Consider the following 18,947-nt stretch of genomic DNA (forward strand, 5'->3'; position numbering starts at 1 on the left):
GAGCATGAACGGGGGAGAGTCAGAGAGAGAGGGAGACACAGAATCTGAAACAGGCTCCAGGCTCTGAGCGGTCAGCACAGAGCCTGACGCAGGGCTCGAACTCACAGACCACAAGATCATGACCTGAGCCGAAGTTGGACGCTTAACCGACTGAGCCACCCAGGCGCCCCTCAAAATGTAGACTTCTAAACTCAAAACTAGAAGGAGTAATTTTAGGTAACATTAGCATTAAGCAAGAAGAATGAATGCAAACTATAATCCCAAGAGAAAAGAAGTGCTAATTTAAAATGAGAACTTAAAATGCTAACTTAAAATGAAAGCACATTTAAATTGTACCTGTTCCACAGTTGCTCTGTCTGCCTTATCTTTGATGCGATACCTAACCAAAACCAAAAAAGAATGTGACATTCAAAATTCAGAAGCCAAAATAAAAAGTTCGAAATGTATCTCATCCCATAAAATTCCTAAGTAGGTACTTTCTTTAATAACCCATTTCATAATCTCATTGTAGTTTCATTGCTCAGTGTTGCTTCCTTTGTGTCCCCTTAATCATCAGTTCAGTTCCCTAGAGCAAAAGGAGCACATCTGCAGTAAGAAAAAATCATTCTATCCATATTTCAGAAGGATTAGATAAAGAGAGCAGCCGGGGTAAGGTGAACCATGCTGCAAAAAAGGAAACATCGGGTCTGTTAATATTGTCTTTCAATCTTTAATGATTCTATTAATCTAATGTGAGATTTAAAGTCATTTATATCACCTTCTCTTTAGAGTCCCTTTCTACAAAGACACGGGTTTTTGTCATCTAAAGACAGTTCTTGAGTTCTGCATTAAAATGCAGAGTCTGACTGGCTTCAGCTCAGACACTGATTCTATTAGCACACTAACCTCAACTCAAAGATTCAAACACAAAGATTCAGACACTTCTATGAAATAACAGATGACTATGGCAGTTCTCAAAAGGCTGGTATCTCTTGGGGATAGCAATAAACCAGAAGAAAAGTGATTTTCAGTCAGAAGAAAGTTGGTTTTTAAGTTCGGTTCTAACACTGCTAGTTGTATAAACTTAATATCATTTTCTACAATATGTCAATGCCCTAGTGTTTTTAGCATATAGAAGTTAGCTTGCACTTAAACAACTGGTTTTGAGAAGAATAAATAGAAATTATTCTTATTAGATCACTATTTAATTTTAAATCTTCCCTTACATTTTTTAAAATATTTCATGGAGGGGTGGCTCAGTTGGTCGTGAGTTCAAGCTCCACACTGGGCGTGGAGCCTACTTAAAAAAATTTAAAAATAATAAAATAAAAATTTAAAAACATTTCATGGAAGGGAAAAATTTTTAATAAGTTTTTAAAAGGAAGCATTTTTACATTTTAACACTTCAGTTTAAACTGGAATAAACATTTTAGTTTACCATTACCCTCCCAAGAGCACATTGTGAATTTCACAAGATTATAGTTTGACCACACATTTAAAACTCACTTAATATTCTCAACTTACTAAGGAAAGGACACCCTCATTTAAGCTAAAAAGAAAAAGAAAATAACTGGTTTAATCATATAAAGAAATATCCTTTCCAAAAGAATTATAACCAAGATGCTCATTTGTCTAGAATTAGTCCCTATCCGCCATGTTTTATAGTTAAAATATTACTTACATATCTGCTTCCTTTTGTCTAGACTTTTCGGTGACTTTATTTATGACAGAATCAGTAACATTTAGCTTATCTAAAAATTAAAAAATCCACAATGTAAACAACCGTTAAGACAAAAAGACAACATTTTGAATAGAATACTTTTTCCCTCTTCCTCCTCTATTTTCCAAATATTTTGTTACATATAGAATATCTTTTATTGATGAAAAACTATTAATGTTTTTAGATGTTGAGCATGAAGTTGTGTCTCCTTAGTGACAAGTGTTGTCACTGTCATCAACACAGCTCTAATTTGAGCCACAGAAACCCAGATCCAGGAATCTCCCCAAAATCCTTTACCTGCATATGCTGAATTTCAGACACTTGTTAATACTTTATACGGCTAATTTGGGAATATAAACTGCCCGAATTCCAAGTTTAACTCTAAAAACTACAGTTTCATTTCAAGTTATAGGTCAGTGATAGGATATGAGAGACACTGTGCTAGGTTTATAATGAATCAACTTCCATAAGACAAAGATGATCCTGCATTTTTTAAGAGGTGGTGGTTCAAATCAACATTCTGATTCCTTGCATTCAACAGCTCACTAAATGATTAATGCGTACATAAAAAGTGTCTAGTAAAACAAAACGTATTTATATTCAATATTCTAGTACAGTTGATACTTGAACAACATGTGTTTGAATTATGCAGATCTACTTATATATGGATTTTTCACAGTAGTGTACTGTACATGTATTTATGACTTAACATTTTCATTTTCTTTTATCTAGTTTCTTTTATCGTAAGAACTTAGTATATAACATACATAACATATAAAATGTGTTTATCAACTGTCTATGTGATCAGCGAGGCTTTTGGTCAACAGTGGGCTACTGGTAGTTAAGTTTTGAGGGAGTCAGAAGTTACACGTGGATTTTCAACTGCATGGAGTCAGCATCCCAACCCCCAAGTTCAACGGTCAACATATTTTCAACGTTCTAGTCTGAGACAATGCTACTTTAATACAAAACAGACGAAAACTTGAACAGATATCTGTAAATTTTTTTACAGCAGAGGAGCAAACAGAGCTAAAAAAGCAGAAGCTGAAGTCTCTTCCTAAAGCCAGGTCTTTAAATACTGAGTTTTTATCTTCTCTAAACATTATTATTATTCAGCCAGTAACACTGAACACACTCATTTCTTGACCTAACAAAATTTATGACACTTCATGGCTTCTGAATAACTTCCTCATAGCCCAAATATATTTTATGAACTCACCTAGATTAATTTTATTCTCAAATTTCCGTAAGACCTTGTCTGCTGGAGTAGATATTTTGGCCAAATTGTAGTTGGAAGTCTGCTGATTTGCCTAGAAGAAATAAGTTCCAGAGTTGAAGGCACTAGTTATAAATACAGACCTAAGGTTAGTTATTACATGTCTTTCTCCTTAGCTAACAGTTAACTATCAGAGCATCAATACTTGAAGGAGTACCCTAAGAAAAGGTTAAGAATCAATCATATTTGCTCAAGAAATTTTTTAAAAAGACATTTGAAATAGGACAAAGTTACTGGCTAAAATGAAGAGTCTGTATAATCTGTATTTTTTAACCTCCCTACAATGTATTCCTCATTATTATAAATAACAAATTGTAATTAAATGCATTTTTTTAATTCAACTGTTAATAGATTTAGAATTTGACAATGTTCATTTACCTCCAAAACGTATAATGAATGGCTAAGGCCAACATTAAACTCGTTCTAAGAATTTCATTTTGGGCCTATTGTCTCAAGAAAGGGAAAGATCAGGCATGAGGCTTACCACTTACACTGGCGCTATACACAAACTAAAATAATAACAAAAAGAAAGAACCCTTATTCAAAGGGAGTATAGTACAGATAAAAAGGGCTCATAACAATGACTGATTTACTCCACGTATCTCAGCTTACAAGTGTGAGGCTGACTGCATAGACCTATGCTGTCTGTATAGACCTATTTAAAGTTTTCTACCAGATATAACTTTAAAAACATTTCTAAGTACAGATTCACAGTAGAAAACACAGGTAAAATTTTAATCATCTACAATCCCAGCACCCAAAGATAATAGTTAACATTTAAGCATATACACTTGCCTTTTATTCTATCTTTATTAAAAGAGAATAAACTCTGTATTAAAATAGCTCAACGTCTCACCAAAACAGACAAGTGTGAAATTCATCTGGTTGTTTTTAAAATGCACTCATTCTTATCCACAATATAGCAATCTTAATATTCAAAGAAATACTGTTGGTTTTTTCCCCCTCCATCTCTTTCAGAAATCTTTATGCTTTAGTAAGATGTACCATGTTAATCCTAAGGCTCTGCAAAATCCTGAAACAGAGTACTTCCAGTTGAGAAGCAGGCTCTACAGTCTGATAACTTGTGCCCGGTACACAGTAGGTGATGGCAGATTCATGTCATTAATATAGTTTTTCACTGCAATGTATTTTACGGCTGCATAATATCCCATTGTGTGAAATCAGTCCCACAACAAATTTAGTCAAGCTTGTTTCCAGTGTTTCTCTATAAACAATGCTGGAGAATCATTCTCATAACACCATTCTTGGCACAATCTTAAAAGAATTGCTGAATCAAAGCATTTATTTTATGTTTTAAAAGCTTTTATCACATACCAGTTTATCCTCTAAATAAGTACTTATTTACTCAATCAGCAATTATAGATTTTGCATCTTGGTCAGTTTCATAAGTGAAAAAACAGCATTTCTACATATTTAATCTGCATTTTTTAATTATTAAGGAAGCTGAACTTTCTCTCCATGTTTCCTAACCATTTGTAGTGAACTGCCTATTTGCATCTTTTCCCATGCAGACTTTAAAGCTCCTAATCTTACCATAATTTAAATAGTTTTTAAAATGTACTGACTATGAAAAGAACCCACATCCAGGAAATTATCAGAAATACAAAAAGGATGAAGAACAAAACCCGTTAAAGGTTGGGGCTACAGGGCAACATAACCTGAGGGAAATCTTCCAATTCAAGTCAAGAACAACAAAAAGTCCTTTGAAAAAAGAAGACATAAATAACATAAAGATGTATACAATCATTTGTAAAATACCTGTGGGTTACTCCTTGCATTTGAGATACAACCTTTGGTGAGTTTTCCAACTCCATCATCCCAATCCCAGTCGTCATCATCATACTCCTCCTCCTCTTCCTCCTCCTCCTCCTTCTCTTCCATATCACCTCCACCCATCTTCTCAGGCACATTCTTCTGCAGATCTTCAAACAGAATATCTTCCTCTCTGATGGTCCTCAGGTCAATGTTTTCACTAGAAATAACAATGTGCAGCATGTTTCCACATAACTCTAATTGGATTTATACATGCAGCTATTTGTGATATAACAGACTAAATTTATACCAATAAATCTAAAAGTTTTCCTCTCAACGTTATCTCCCAGTAAACTCAAACTTAATACCAGGTTCTGTTTTTCAAAGTGGCATTCCCATTGTTTGCTTATCCTCCAGGTCCTACTAAAGAAGAGGTACATCAGATGTTAAACCACTTCGGCCTTAATGAAGTCAGGATTTACATTGTCATTTTCTCTGCTGAATGAATGCACTCTGACCAGTACACCAGACCCAATTCCAGGAAAACCATTCACAGATATGTCTTAAGAGTCAGCTGGGGGAAAGCTTTCTGACAAAATTTGGGACTAAGCCTAAAGCAGCCTTACCTTGAACTCAATACCACTCCAACAAAAGAAGCTATATCAAGATTTGTGCTACATAAAGAACTTCAAATCACCCCTATTCATAAAGGGAAGGAATGGTGAACATAAGCACCACAAATGAGTGGTGTAATTCAGAGCAGTCTGGGTGTAATTCAGTAAGAGAAGTGGTGATTGTCAAACCCAGAGATCAGGCCCAGAGTAAATGGAGCACAACCAATAGGGTGTTTTTCTGCCATGTGAAAATTCAGAGCCAGTGCTACCAGATCTTAGTTTTTCAAGAGAAGCCAGAAGTGTGGACTTTTAAATCTCCCACTTAACCGGTACATTTAATTTTAACCAAACACTGTGCATACCAAACAAAATATGTCTGCAGGTCAGATTCAACAGAGGTCCCACCAGTTTTGACCACTCATGTAGAGAACAAACACAGGAACCACATAGAACCCTGATAATGTGAACTACCAGCTTAAAAATGGTCAGACAAGAGTTCAGTAAATTCAGGTGATCAATCCTGATTATTAATTAGCCACAGCTCAAAGGGTTCCAAATCTCCATGGACATGGGTGGGAAGAGAATAATCATCAAACACCTGCTATTTACTACGATTTTGTAAACAAAATCCTTAATTTGATCCTTTAATTGCCAACAATCTACAATGGCACATTAAAGTTATACCTCATTTGTTTGTTGTTTTTTTTTTAATTTTTTTTTAATGTTTCTTTATTTTTGAGACAGAGAGACAGAGCATGAACAGGGGAGGGTCAGAGAGAGAGGAAGACACAGAATCTGAAACAGGCTCCGGGCTCCGAGCTGTCAGCACAGAGCCCGACATGGGGCTCGAACTCACAGACTGCAAGATCATGACCTGAGCTGAAGTCGGGACGCTCAACCGACTGAGCCACCCAGGCGCCCCAAAGTTATACTTCATTTGTACCAGAACTTCTCAACCTTGGCTGGACAATTCTTTGTGGTGGGAGGTCGTTTTCTGCCTTGTAGGATTTTAGCAGCATCTTTGGCTTCTACCTACCCAATACATTATGCTCTCCCCCCACCTCCCAGTGGAGTGGACCCTGGAGTGTGGCAGGGTCACAAAGTCCACTGGCTTATCTTCACAATATCCAGTGATGGATGGTAAACCAGTGTATACCCATTACTGCCAACTATTTACCAGCCACACTGGGCTGTTTCTTCTTCCTACTTCTTCCCTAAAGACTTTTATATGGTTATCTGGAAACATAAACCTGGAATGCATCTGAAATAAAATCTTCCTGTTTCTCTAAATCTTATGTAACCTTTCAGTATTAGATTATCATCATTTGGTCAGGAAAGTCTCCCATCTTCTTCATTCCTTTTTCCTTTGTACTACTTACCCAATTCTAATACAAATAATTTGTCCAATTATTTAATGTTTCTCCTCCTATCATGTAAGCTCTGTGTCAATCAGGGTGGTGTTTACAATGTATCCCTACCCACTAACACTAGACCTGGCACACAGAAAATGATCAACATATTTTTACTGGAAAAAAAAAAATCCCCAAATGACTACTAAAATCTACATGTAATGAATCTTTACTGTGAATATAAAGTAAAAAATGTTTTCTTGGAATTCCAAAGGAACTCTTATGTTTCATGTAGGAGTTATCCTGAAATCCTTTTGCCTCACATCCCACAGCCAATCTACCACCAAACCTTGTCACTTCTACCTCCAAAACATATCCCGTGACCCTATCTCTAGCTCCCCTCATGTCTGAACTGAATTACTTTATCACTTTTGAACTGCTTCCACTCATGCCCTCTACAACCATCCTCTCCATAACAGAGTAATTCCTTTAAATCATAAATCAGATTGTCATTCCCCTAGTAAAATCCCTCCTATGGCTTTCTGTTAAGACCTAGAATATCCCAACTGCTTATCGTCCCTTATAAGGCTCTATATGATCTGGCCCCTTCTCACTTCTACATCATTACCTAGCCATCTTCTCAACTACCTGTGCTGTGCTCTAGGTACACTGGCCTCTAGCCCTTTCTTTCACAGCCAAGAGTGATGCCAACGTTGGGCCTGTGCATTGTTGTCTCCTCTTCCTGAACTGCTGTTCCCTCTGCTCCTCCTGAGGTTAGTTCCAGATGTGGACTTAACTCATCCCTGACACTGTCATTACTTAATCTACCAACTGATTTTAATTATTTGCATAGAGTATATTATCTGTGGGGGGGTTTTGTTTGTTTATAAAATATCTGTATGTACTTAATTGTCTGCCCTCCTTCCCAAATAGAAGGTAAAATTCAAAGACTGCAGGGACTTAATCTTGTTCACCACCATCTCCCGCGCCGAGGACAAAACCTCGCCCACGACAGGTGCTCAAATATTTTTTGAACGCCAAATGCAGTTAAAGACTAAAAATCTACGTTTCCCAACCACTGTCTCCAACTCTGCCTTTCAGCGAGGCTAGCCAACCTGGAACTCCCTTGACAAGTGGCTTTCGTGAACTCCGGCGCAAAGTGGGATTAAAAGACCCGGCTGGCATGGAGAAAGAAGCAAAGGGCTGTGGAGAGACTACTCCGAATGAAATACCTGTCTCCCTCAAAAAGCCCGAGGCTGCCCGCGGCGGCGGAGACAGCAGAATCCTTACGGAGTCTGTGTGCCCAACGGGGCTCGCCCACCTGTCCGAGGAATCCGCGTCGTCGAACTGCCCGGGAACCACCCGACTCATCAGCAGCCGCCGGTAGTCCATGACGGAAGCGCGCAGAGCCTCGGCGCCCCTGGAGGCCGTCCGCCCCGCGCTGGGACGGAAGCCGCACAGAGACAGCGCTACACGCAGCCCATCCAACCCCCTCTGGGCAGATGCCCGCCTATCAAACTGTTCAGAAGCTCCAACGCCAAAAGCGAACGCCACGTGCTAAGAGAGATAAGGACCTACAACCAGGACAGTTAGGACCGCCCTGACCGGAACTCCCGCCCGACCGGAAGTCTCAATCCTGCCGGAAGTCCCGCCCTTCCCCCGGCCGCGCCCCTGGGGCGTGGGGCGTGGCGCAGGGCGTGGGAGCCCGCCTGGCGTCGTAGCGAGCCGAGACTGGCTAGGGCGGTGGGCGGGCGTCACACAGGGCCGTTCCAGCGCGCCCGTGTGCCAACTCCGAGTTTTTCAAAGCCTTTAGTGGATGAGGTCGTGAGGCGTTTTTCTTCCTCCCGCGAAACCCTGTGCGGAAGGTGGAAGCGCTAAATCCTTACAGCGGATCCAAGAAGCTATGGACCCTGAAAGTGAGCACACTTTTTAGACTTGAAAAGTTTGGTGCATTGTTTTGAGGGAAAATGAGAGGAGTGATTTTTAAAATGTTTGTCATACAACTGAGAGAATTTTACAACTAGAATGTTGGTGGTAACTCCAAATGACGACCCTTTTAGCGCCCATCTTAAAACAGCTTTATAATGTTCCTGGAATATCTACCCAAACATCTGAATAAATACTTTAAAAATGTTGGCAAAGACCTGGTAAGGACAGGATGAGAGATGGAAAAAGTAAACCTAACTTTAAAGTAAGTTGATAGATTGCGCCATGTGAACAAATTTATAAAAGTGTAAATGGAAGTTCTAGGTTCACCAAGAAAGAAATTGAAGAAATAAGGGCTTTGAGTTTTTTTGCGTTTGGAGAACGAAGATTTTTCAGATTCCTTTCACCACAGCCTAGGCAGCAATTATGTGTTCGGAAGGTGGAAAAGGTGAGCATAAAGTTAGGCCTTTCACTAAGCCCGACTAGCCTGCTTGTCTTACTGGCTTTTTATATTTCAGACGATGGCATGGCTTTGGGAAAACAAATCAAGCCTCAATAAATTGTTCATTAATTCGATAATTCAATAAAAGAATCCGAGCAAATAGGTAGCAACTGTAAATTGAGAAGTTTTAATAGAAATAAAATCTTTGGACTGCAGGATTCATTCGATCAGTATTTACTCTGCGAACAACATTGCTGTTTGCTGCGGTGATTACTGGAAAATCATGAATGGACTCTTCTGGAGGCATTTATAATCTGTAAATACTAACACCCTTGAAAGGGTGGTAAAAGCTAAAACGGTAAAACAAATAGGTGCTGAATTGTAGAGATTTCCCATGTTGCAGGAATTTTTTAGGTAGATGAATGGGTATATAGGAAGGCTTTAGGAGAGAGAAGCATTTGCCAGGTCAGACTGAAATAGTAAGGAGTAGGATCTGACTAGAGCAGGCGAGTATTAGATAGGTAATGTGGGTCCAGGCTATGGGAGTCCTAGAAAGTCCAGCAGAAGAACTTGGACTCCAGGTGATTGGACATCCTGTCCACTGCCATCCCCGACCTGAGGAAGTCATGAGAGTATGGGCCTGTGTGATGGCGCGAGTAGTAGAAAGAAAGCATGGGTTACGAAAAACATTTTTAAAAGAGAAATGGACGGACTTGGTAATTGGATGGCTCATAATGATGAGCTAGAAGGATACCAAAGGCATCTCCAAGTTTTCAAACCCAGTGGCCTGAGAGAATGGGTGTGGCATAGGAAAGTGGGGGAAACGGATTTACATTGTTGGATTTGACTTGATAATGAGATAATAGAAAGTACCAAGTACATAGAAAAACAGTATTCTGTGGAACCTAATAGTTCTCTGATAATATTTTGTAAATATCTTTTGATTAAGTAACTGAGAGGTCCCTTCACTTTCTGAGTCCCAAGTCTTCTAGGGAATTATTGGATAGTAGCCACACATATCGACTTGTTTTTGTCCAAATCAGTATTTGCACTATACAAAGTGAGCATGGTATACTCAGACTAAAAAATTTCTTTTTCTAATAACTTGACCAATGACATTTTAAAATTTAGGACACTGAACTTTGCTGCTTTCTTAATGTGAGAAGGCATGGGGGACAAAGCTCTCTGTTCGCATGTACTAATAAACATTAAAATTATGTTTTTTTTTAAAAGAAGACTTTCATCATTCACCAGTTAGGAACAAGGATTATCAAAAAGTTTGGTCATCACCTTCAGATCCTGTGCATTTTGAAGTGGATGCTTCTCATGAAAAATTAGAAAGCAACTTGGAAGCGGATGCCAGGAATGTCAGCAGTCTTTGTCAAGACTTAACTCGCTCAGATTCTCCCTTCTATATGGACACCAGCAGTACCAATTCAGACTTGCCTCAGGTGTGCATTACTTGTAAGTTCTAGGAGGTATAGATGTATTCGGCTTTCACGTTGTCTTCCTCTGAAAATGTCCTCAAAAATACGAAAAACAGTAAAAGAATCTCCAGTGGAGGCTCAAAGGAGGGGAATACACGGTCTTGTTTTCCCAAAGGTAGAACGTTACAAATAGAGCATTAAACCTGATCCTTTCTAGCCTCCACACAAAGTCCTAAGCATGCAGCCAGGGGGACATGGCCACAACAACTCGGTTACAGAGGCAGGAAAAGAGCCCAACGGGCCAGACATCTGGTCTTGAGCATGTTCTAATATGTCAGCATGCAAATGATTTAGATGTCATTCATCATGGTATTGACAGAGCCCTGCATGTAAATGACTTTATCTTAATGACAATTACAAGTGTCCTTTCTCATAAACTAAAAAAAAATTATACTGTCCCAAATTGTGATGAATGTTTGACAATTACTAGGAGTGTAGGGAAATAATAGGAGTGAATTAGTTTGTGCCATATGTAATTGCCTTTTTATAGTTTGAAAATGGACAAATATTGACAATTTCATGTGGGCTAACCCATAAATTGGCATAAACTATCTAAAGGGCTATTTAGTGGGGTGCCTGGGTGGCTCAGTTGGTTAAGCGTCTGACTTTTGATTTCAGCTCAGGTCATGATCTCCTGGTTTGTGGGATCGCAGAGACTGCTTGGGATTCTCTCTCTCCCTCTCTCTGTGCCCCTTCCCTGCAGACATGTGCATGCACAGGCGCTCTCTGTCTCTGTCTCTGTCTCTCTCTCTCTCAAAATAAATAAAAACAAAACAAACTGAAGAAACACATCTTTAAAAAAAATAAAGGGCTATTTAGTGAGACGAAATTGCATTTTATTTTTAATTCTATCTCAAGGAAGTATGCAAATGAGCTATGTGCAGGATTACCTATAATAAATAAACATCAGGGGTGCCTGACTGGTTCAGTTTGAAGAGCATGTGACTCTTGATCTCTGGGTTGTAAGTTCAAGCACCACACTGGGTGTAGAGATTATAAATAAACAAGTAAACTTTCATGAAAGGCATTATTTAAACACTAGAAGCAACCAAATTTTTACCAATAGGAACCTAGTTAGATGTTTGCACAGATGTACAGTAGATATGTAAACCTTAAATATGATAATACAGATACACAGTTGACCCCTGAACAATGCAGCACTTAGGAGTACTGACTCCCCTCATAGTTGAAAAGCTTCATATGACTTGTGACTCCCCCAAAAGTTAACTAATTGCCTACTACGACTAGAAGCCTTACCAATAACAAACAATTAACACATATTTTGTGTATTATCTTTATTATATACTGGAAAGAAATGTGATTTAGAAAATCATTAGGAGAATAAAATACATTTATAGTACTATACTGTATTTATAAGAAAATCTGTGTAAGTGGACCCGGGAAGTTCAAACCCATGTTGTTGAGGGGTCAACTGTATATTTGGTGACATAGAAAAATGATCACATTGCTTCTCACTGGGTAGTGGGCTTTTGAGTGTTTTTTACTTTCTCTCTTTTTTAAAATGTTCAAGATTATTTTCATAATGATAACTTTTATCATATTTTCGTTTATTTTTTTAAGTTTATTTACTTTGAGAATGCATGTGTGTGCATGTGCATGCAAGTGGGGGAGGGGCAGAGAGAAAGAGGGGGAGAGAGAGAGAGAATCCCTAGCAGGCTCAGCACTGATGCAGGCTCCAACTCACAAACTGCCAGATCATGACCTAAGCCAAAGTTAGAGGCTTAACCAACTGAACCACCCAGGTGGCCCCTTTCATATTTTCATTTTAAAAGAAAATTTCATCATAGTATTACAGTGTTAGTCAAAGTCTAACATATTATATATATCAAATTGTAAAGAATGAATCTCCTAAATTATGTAAGAGGTTCTCTGTCTTGGAACTCACGGAGTATTTTATTCTTTATAAAGAATTTATAAACCAAAGGAACAACAAGCATATTTTAAAGACAGTATTATCATAGAAGGCTAGAGTTAGAGGTAGTCTCCGAAATTCAACGAGTAGTGGAGTTCCAAGAAGTTTATGTAAATATAACATCAATACATGTGAATAGTACTATTTTTTTTAAAGGATATTCTTCTTGGGGCGCCAGGTGGCTTCTTGGGGCGCCTGGGTTGAGCGTCCGACTTCAGCTCAGGTCACGATCTCACAGTCTGTGAGTTCAAGCCCTGCGTCGGGTTCTGTGTTGACAGCTCGGAGCCTGGAGCCTGCTTCGGATTCTGTGTCTCCCTCTCTCTCTGCCCCTTCCCCGCTCATGCTCTGTCTCTCTCTGTCTCAAAAATAAGTAAAAACATTAAAAAATAAATAAATAAATAAATAAAGGATATTCTTCTTGATATGTTTAAAATCTAATTAGCAGGAATGGTCTAAATTAGCAAGAAGTCTAAAAAACAAATTTTTATAAAATATAACTCAGTTTTTATCATACTTATTAGGTACCTTCAATAAGTGGAACAATGTTATAAAAAGCATGATTGAATAGAAGCGTGTAACCAGCTGATTTTAGTAGGAGATACAAATTTTTTAGAGCATCATTTGTCTTACATGCCTGGTACACTGTTCATAATGAAACCAATGTTTTCCTCAAACATTTAAAATATTACTTAATAAAACCTTTCCCTTAGATAACATTGAGATAACTTTGAGAATAAGTCTTACATGAATTTTTATAGATTTTTATCTATTGGAAATCAGATTTCACCTCATTACTGGAACCCACTCTGTATCTTCACTGTTAAAAGACTTGAATGACAACTACCCTAATAGATTTTTAGACCAGATTTAACAGACTCCAAAGGATTATCAGAGATTTATACATTATTATATACTCATGTTTGTGGTACCACAATTTGACTTACAAAAAAAACTAAAATATTAAAATAGCAAGATACTTGCTTAACGTCATTTAATATCGTGACTCCCTTAGCATGGTTTTACTTTTTAGTAAAAGAGCTCAGATATACAGTAGGGAAGGATACTGGAAAGTACATTCTACCCATGCAACAAAAAATACTAAGAGAAAAGTTACATAGCAATGTACATACACATTTAGAAGAAGCTTCTGATGTTTGTTTAAAGTATTAACACTAATGCCTTTTTTATTATTAATACAGAATGAAATAAAGAATGTAAAAAGGGAAGATGAGTCTAAACTCACACTTGCTGAAGAAATTTATAGCACACTAGATGACTGGTTAGGTGGTGAGTATCTCTTTGTTGGCAATACACAGAGAAACAAGATTTGTGTGTGTACGTGTCCTGTGATAACAGCAATAATAATAATAGCCATTTGCTAATATACACTTTATATGCATGATCACACTCCACAAACAATCCTATGAAATAGGTTTTTTTTTTTCTTTTTGAATAAGGGTTGTTTTTATCTACCCAGATGAGAAGCATGAGGCCCAGAGAGTAACATGAGAAGTACAAACCATTAGCAACACATTTGACTATCTTAAAATAAAAAATAATTTCTATATGACCAAATTATAACCAACAAAATTAAAAAAAAAAACAAGACACAGACTAAAAACACATGCAATGTATACATTGACGAGATTAGTATCCAAAATAAAGAACTCCAATAAGAAAAAGACCCCTAGAGCTTGATAGACAAACAGGCCAAGTGTACGTATTAGCTTGCTGGAGCTGCCATAACAAAACTCCACAGATCGGGTGACTTCAACTACGGAAATTTATTTTCTCACAGTTCTGGAGTCTGGAAGTCCAAGATCAAGGTGTCAGAAGAGTTGGTTTATCCTGAGGCCTCCCAGATGTCCTTTCTTCCTTATAAGAACACCAGTCATATTGTATTAGGGCCCCACTTTTATGACCTCATTTAACCTTAATTACCTCTTTATAGGTCCTATCTCCAAATACAGTCACACTGTAAGATGCTGGGGGTTAAGCCTTCAGCATGTGATTTTTGGGGAGATTCAGTTGAGGCCATAACAGTATCTAACAGGCAGATCACAGAAAAGGAAACCTGCAAGACTATTCAAAAGACCACAAAATACCATTTAATGCATACCAGTTTAATATGCGTTGGAGGGACATAGTAGAGCAAATAAACTTCTATGCTCTTGTTGGAAGTATAAATTGGTACAGCTACTTTGGAGGGTAAGTTTGCAATGTCTAGTGAAGTTGAAGGTAACATTTTCTATAATCCAGTGATTCTACTTTGAGGTATGTATATCCAGAACCTAGACAAAAATTCTTAGTGTACAAGGAAACATGTATAAGGATGTTTACTGAAGGTTGTTTTTAACAGCAAAATTAGAAACATATCTAACAAAAAGGGATTAAAGTGTAATCCTTCAGTAAAATGAACCAAATCACAGATATTTACATGGCTAAGTCTGAAAAGCAAAATTTTAAGTGAAATAAAGACTTTTGTATGGATATAAGTATATACATATGTTTTATGTCTAATGTATATGTTACAAATGTAATTTGAGTCTATTTACATACAATTTTAAAGCACGGAAAATAGTACTGTACTGTATATCACCCAGGGTGCTGCATGACATTTTGAAATATTTAGGAAGCTGTGACACTGGACATCTGTTGGACTCCACAAGCTACCAGCTTGAGATAGTTTACTATTTCAGTGTAAAACCATACTATAACCCTTTCTATAAAGTATTATTTGCAAAGCTGGGTCTTTGAAGGTTGCTGTGATAAAAAGCAAGTATTGTACAAAAATCAATGTAGAATAGAAAGTGATGGTTGGCATTGTCCTATCTGATTCCAAGATTTGAGACATGTGATACCCAGTAGTGCATCCAAGTAGTAAGTTCAATTGTATGAGAATAAAATAAAGCATTATATTTTTCTTTCAGTTTGTGTGTAATTTTCAAACATCTAAGTTGTTGAGATAAATACTGAAGTTGAGCTTCACTACTTAATAAATGGAACTGTTAGGTATTTCTTTCCAATTCTTGGAAGTTGATATATATTATTTAAGGTACATAATTGAGTAATGAAAGCAGAAAAATATGGGTGGAAAGAATAAATACATACCAGCTTTTGTAGTTATCTCTCAAGAGGGGGAAAGGAGGGAATTTAGATAGAAGGAGGCATCATTAATTAGTTTTGTAACGTTTTATTGCCTATTTGCTTCTGATTTTTATCTTTTTAATTTTTAAAATGTTTACTTATTTTGAGGGAGGGGGAGAAAGAGTGAGGGAATGCTGAGCATGAGTGGGGGAGGGGCAGAGAGAGAGAGGGAGAGAGAGAATCCCAAGCAGGCTCCACAATGTCAGCCCAGAGCTCAACTTGGGGCTCAAACCCTAAGATAATGACCTGAGCCCAAACTAAGAGCTGGACGTTTAACCAACTGAACCACCCAAGCATCTCTACTTCTGATTTTTAAAAATTTCTTGGGGCACCTGGGTGGCTCAGTCGGTTAAGCATCCAACTTCAGCTCAGGTCATGATCTCGCAGTTTGAGAGTTCAAGCCCTTCATTGGGCTCTGTGCTGACAGCTCGGAGTCTGGAGCCTGCTTCGGATTCTGTGTCTCCTCCTCTGTCTTCCCTACTCATGCTCTGTCTCTGTCTCTCAATAATAAATAAACGTTAAAAAAAAATTTTTTAAATGTCTTAAGTCTGGATAACTTGTCATGTTGACAAACACAGCATTTAGAAATAGTGTTCTAGAATCCCAGATGCACTGCCTACCCAACCTGTGACATTAGGCAAGTAAGTGACTTAACATCTCTTATGTCTCAGTTTCGTTATCTGTAAAACAGGGATAATAACAGTGCCTGGCTCAGGGGATTGCTGTGAGATTAACCAAGTTTATGTGTGTTTGTAATTATACTGTTCATTGTGCTTTTGTATTCTTTGGACACATAATCAAAACATTTTAAAATTAAGTACAACAAAAGAATTTTGAAGATATCTTGGAATTTGTTGTAATGGCATTTGACCAGAATGATGTACAAACTTTTTTGGTAGCAGTCATTTGAGAACTTCTGGTCTCCATGTAAAAAGTAGTTTATTTTGTTTGCTAGCACAAAGCCATGCTGAAATACACTCAATAAAAAAATGTTGACATAAATATAATTTTAAAAAGACTCCCAACAGTTTATTTCATAAATGTAAATATAACTGTTAGCATGTAAATGTATGGACAGCTAATTCTTATTTCCATCTTTCTCTTTCTAATGAGATTTCAACATTGGAAATGACTCACAGAATGTACTACCTCAACTAGTTGACCCCAGCATTTCTTCCTTCAGACAATTTGAACCCATTTGCAAATTTCATCACACAGAAGCATTTAGTAATGAAATGATAACATTTCAAAATCTGAAAGAAGGCTTACCTTATACAGTACAACCCGAAATGCAAAATCATGTGTATTATTGTGCAAAAGGCACTAATATAAAGGAAGATTCATTTAAGGAAGAAAATTCACTGGGAACTAGCACTTCTACAAATGAAGAGCAATTTGCTCATAAATGTGTCATACAACCTTCTAGAAGTCCACCTGTAGTCCACAGCAGTGGAGAGACAGTGAAATTCATGGAAATGTCACTGGCTAAAAGTGCTGCCACAGAATCTGCCCTCAAACCTAGTCAACCTCAGAGCTTCTGGTATGAGGAAAATGTACCCAGTGATGTTGACAAACCGTTTTACAAAGAGAACGGCTTTAACCAGCTTGATCTGAAAGCTAATTATGCAACAGAGAAGGTAAATTTTGGGGTGGTCAATATAGCTTGTGGAGTATTAAAATATGTGCTTTCAAAAAAAACCCCCAAAACTATGTATATAATTTTAGACTTTTCCAAGTACCACTAAATCTAATAATCAGCAAGAGGGACATTGTTTCTCTGGGGAAAATACCTTCTGAGATCTTAATCAATTTAGAAACAGATTTTTGTATTAAAATCATGTCCATACATGGAGATTAGCCCTACTGAATCGTCATGTCTTTGAGGACCAAGGCTCTGTCTTACTCATCCTTTTATGTGTCTTAGCATCTACATGGTGCCTTGGCTTTTATATTTGTGAATCAAATTGGCTGGAACTCAAGAGTTTACAGTAAGGAAAAGGTTGAGAAGAGGAAGAAGGATGGAGGTATTAAGTTATTTGACAGGAAAATCTTAAAATTTTTCTATCATGAGGGATTTCAGTTAACAAGTATAAAATGTTAGTTTTTCTACCAAAGTGAAAATACTAATTTGTCTTTTGACTTATTGATTCTGGGCATACATGTAGTATCCTAAGAACACTGAAGATGCCACTAGTATAAATTCTATGTGCTCTCTGAAAATTTTTTAAAAGTAATAGTTTTAAGACTTGGTATGGGCAAATATAATCCAAGAATAGTAAAAATAATACCTTTTTATTTTAAGTCTGATGAGAAAAGCTATGACTATTTTTCATCTCCAAGTATGAGCAGTTTTTTTGTTCATTTATTTGGAAGCACTATTTAAAAGAGAACTTTATTTCCCTGTATTGATTCTGGAAAATGGCATTTAAAAAATCTGCTTAATTAGCATTTCTCAAGATTGCTCCTTCCTATTTCCACTGCATTTAGTCATTTATTCAGTCAATAAATACTTTCTGGAACCTATTCTGTGCTAGGCTCTATGCTATGTGTTGATTATATAATGGTTTTAAAGAATGTGGATTTTGTCCTCATGAAAGTAACACCTTAGTAGAGGAGACTCACATTAAAGAATCACACAAATAAATGTAAACTTTCAACTATGATAAGGCTCTGAGTGGTTACATATAAAGTGTATGTAAAGTGTAGATAACGTGCTGTAGTATTACATATAAACTGTAAGCTGCAAGGATGGTAAGAGCTGTGAATAAAATGACAGGAGTCTTACTGTCCTAGTCAGTGAGTTTGGGGGAGGCTTCTGGAAGTAGTGGTCATTGAGCTGAGCTCTGAAGGATAAGTTATGAGTTAAGGAACTGTGGGTGTGAGCGCATTCCATGCAGAAGTAACACGTGGAAAACCCTGTGGCTTCAGGGAACATGGCACCCACTAGGACCTGACAGAAGCCTGGATTGAAGGAGGCATGTAGTAGATGAGGACGAAAGGTAGCCTTAGGCAGCAAGACCGGATAGTAGAACCTGTAGGCCTCTGTAGGGATAGTTGTTTTTATCCCAGAATGATAGTAAACCATTAAAAGAGAGGTCCAGTGACACCTGAGTGGCTCAGTCAGTTAAGCTTCCGACTTCAGCTCAGGTCATTATCTGGCAGGTTCATGACTTCGAACCCTGCATAGGGCTCAGTGCTGACAGCTCAGAACCTAGAGCCTGCTTCAAATTCTGTTGTCTCCCTCTCTCTCTGCCCCTTCCAGGCTCGCTCGCTCTCTCTCTCTCTCTCTCAAAAATGAATA

At 37.7% G+C, this 18,947-nt stretch overlaps 2 protein-coding genes across 12 annotated transcripts in view; one reads left to right on the plus strand and one right to left on the minus strand.

The window, feature by feature from the left end:
* RIOK1 (RIO kinase 1) overlaps positions 1-8,246 on the minus strand; it is a 29,876-nt gene extending 21,630 nt beyond the window's left edge. The window contains exons 1-5 of one of the 2 annotated variants that reach the window (XM_007073121.3): positions 8,033-8,246; positions 4,755-4,968; positions 2,919-3,009; positions 1,661-1,730; positions 337-379 (exon numbers count right to left, since the gene is read on the minus strand). In XM_007073121.3, coding sequence (XP_007073183.1) covers positions 337-379; positions 1,661-1,730; positions 2,919-3,009; positions 4,755-4,968; positions 8,033-8,103 — 489 coding nt within the window. In that variant the 5' untranslated portion in view covers positions 8,104-8,246. The other variant, XM_007073122.3, reaches the window with a different exon arrangement.
* A 170-nt stretch (positions 8,247-8,416) lies between these two features.
* Positions 8,417-18,947, plus strand: part of CAGE1 (cancer antigen 1) — a 55,774-nt gene continuing 45,243 nt past the window's right edge. For 4 of the 10 annotated variants that reach the window (XR_006217499.1, XM_042985773.1, XM_042985766.1 and 1 more), the window contains exons 1-4: positions 8,926-9,085; positions 10,313-10,530; positions 13,699-13,786; positions 16,760-17,283. Coding sequence is in view for 9 of the 10 variants with exons in the window: in XM_042985773.1 (XP_042841707.1) it covers positions 9,064-9,085; positions 10,313-10,530; positions 13,699-13,786; positions 16,760-17,283 (852 nt within the window). In the remaining variant the exon portion in view is untranslated. Of the gene's footprint in view, positions 8,628-8,924; positions 9,086-10,312; positions 10,531-13,698; positions 13,787-16,759; positions 17,284-18,947 lie in introns of those variants that run through there. The other 6 variants (XM_042985770.1, XM_042985771.1, XM_042985772.1 and 3 more) reach the window with 6 other exon arrangements.

This window comes from Panthera tigris, chromosome B2, assembly GCF_018350195.1.
Source record: "Panthera tigris isolate Pti1 chromosome B2, P.tigris_Pti1_mat1.1, whole genome shotgun sequence".
Taxonomy (NCBI): domain Eukaryota; kingdom Metazoa; phylum Chordata; class Mammalia; order Carnivora; family Felidae; genus Panthera; species Panthera tigris.